We start from the raw sequence: 1,699 nt of genomic DNA on the forward strand, positions 1-1,699 counted from the left end.
CCCCCCCCCCCCGCGCTGACATTTATTGCGGGTTTTTCCACTCGGTTCTAGTCATTAAGGGCTGAGAGCTGCCATGGCAACGGCTCCGCCGCCCCACGCACCAGCATCCCCGGCCTCCCAGCGAGGCGGCGGCACGCTGCACCGGGGGCCCCYGCGCCCGGGGCAGCCCCGGCGGCCACCTGCCCCGGAGGGCATCCCGGCACCGCGGGGCAACTCCGCAGCCCGGCCCCAGCCGGTGCCTATGGAGCCGCTGCGGGAAGCTGGGTTCCCACGGGAAAGGCAGGGTCTGGCACAGAGGCAGCGTTACGATAGCTTGGGCACAAAGGAAGCGGTTTCTGTCCGAGTCCTTCAGCTCTGGAGGCTCCTTCCCCTCCCCGCGTTTCCTTAGCAAGGACATAAGTCGGAGTCAGCACCGGATCACCAGCTCCCCAGGCCATTGCTGCCCCCGCGAGAGCAGCGGCGGCGGCAGCAAGCCCAGGCAGGCGCTGCCCTGCTCCGGCCGCAYCCTGTTAGCACTAATCCCGATCAGCCAATGCAGCGCAGCGACGGCAGCTCCCGGGGCCTCCCGGCTTTCCCGGCACTGCTGGCACAGGAGAAGGTCTGCACCCTCCTCTGCTCCCTCGCACCTCCTGCACGCCGGGGGCTTGCAGAGCTYCTGCAGGGTTTTAGCAGCCCGTGGAGCACGTGCAAGCCTCCCGCCCAGTCCAAACCAGTAAGGCTCCGGAAGAAACTCCAGGAGGAACCAATAAAGTGGGAACCCATAACTCGGCAAACAGAGCACCAAAACAAGCTGGCACTAAGCATCTGCGGGAGATTGACGGAGCCAGGAGGGCGGCAGGAGAGCTCACCGTGAATCGTGCCCTCCCCGGCCGAGCTCGGCGCCAGCTGCCCTCCGAGGCCGCGCGTGCTGGGGCGGCAGGAGCAATTCTGGCCTCGCTAATAAGTTAGGCGCTGCCTTTCCCAAGCTGCCGGCTCAACGCCTCTTTTCAGCCCGATGCAAAGCCCTTGGAAGCCAGCACAGAAGCAGTCGCCAAAGTTTCGYGCCAGCTCCAGCAAGCTGCATTTCAAGCTCTCGAGTTACCGGCACCCCTCTAATCCCGCGGGCCCCTTCTGCAAGCGGCTGGCCGCCCCGCGCCGCCAGGCCCTCTCYGCGGGCAGCTCCTCTCCAGGGGGGCAGATTCCTGCAGGATGCTTCTCCCTGCAAACAGCGCAGCCGGCAGCTGGCTCCACGCCGGCGCAGTGCCTGCACGGCCTCCCTGCCCGCTGCCGCAGCCGCGCGCCCTGCAGCCGGCCCTGCCTTTGGGAAGCGCCCTGATTGATGTGGAAGTGATGAACTCGTACAGTAGCTTTTGCATCCCCTGACTTTGAATCCGTTGCTTCTCCCCTCCCGCTGGGCTTTTCCCCAGCCCGTCCTCCCCGTGGTTCTCTGCTCCCTCCCTTCCCGCCAGCTTGGAGCCGCTCAGAGCCGCAGGGTGACACCTGCCTCCTGCAATTCCCTCTCTCTCCTCTCCTGGAGAAGGGCTGCCTTCGCGCAGGACAAGGTTTTGTTGCGGAAGGGTTGCCCTGCCATTGCTTTAGTTTGTTTGCAGGTCAGCGTCAGCCCTTGCTCCGCATTTAACAGGCTGCAAAGGCAGTTGAGCGATTTTATCTCAGGGCTTTTTCCCTCCAAGCCCTTTCCTCCAGGCAGGGCTGGTGGTGT

General features: G+C 65.1%; 1 protein-coding gene across 1 annotated transcript in view; it reads right to left on the reverse strand.

Moving 5' to 3' along the window:
- CACNG3 (calcium voltage-gated channel auxiliary subunit gamma 3) overlaps positions 1 to 397 on the reverse strand; it is a 6,429-nt gene extending 6,032 nt beyond the window's left edge. The window contains exon 1 of the mRNA XM_026084662.1: positions 308 to 397. Coding sequence (XP_025940447.1) covers positions 308 to 397 — 90 coding nt within the window. The remainder of the gene's footprint in view (positions 1 to 307) is intronic.
- Between the last annotated feature and the right edge of the window lie 1,302 nt (positions 398 to 1,699).

The sequence above is a fragment of the Apteryx rowi genome, unplaced genomic scaffold (genome assembly GCF_003343035.1).
Source record: "Apteryx rowi isolate R43461 unplaced genomic scaffold, aptRow1 scaffold_119, whole genome shotgun sequence".
Classification (NCBI taxonomy): Eukaryota; Metazoa; Chordata; class Aves; order Apterygiformes; family Apterygidae; genus Apteryx; species Apteryx rowi.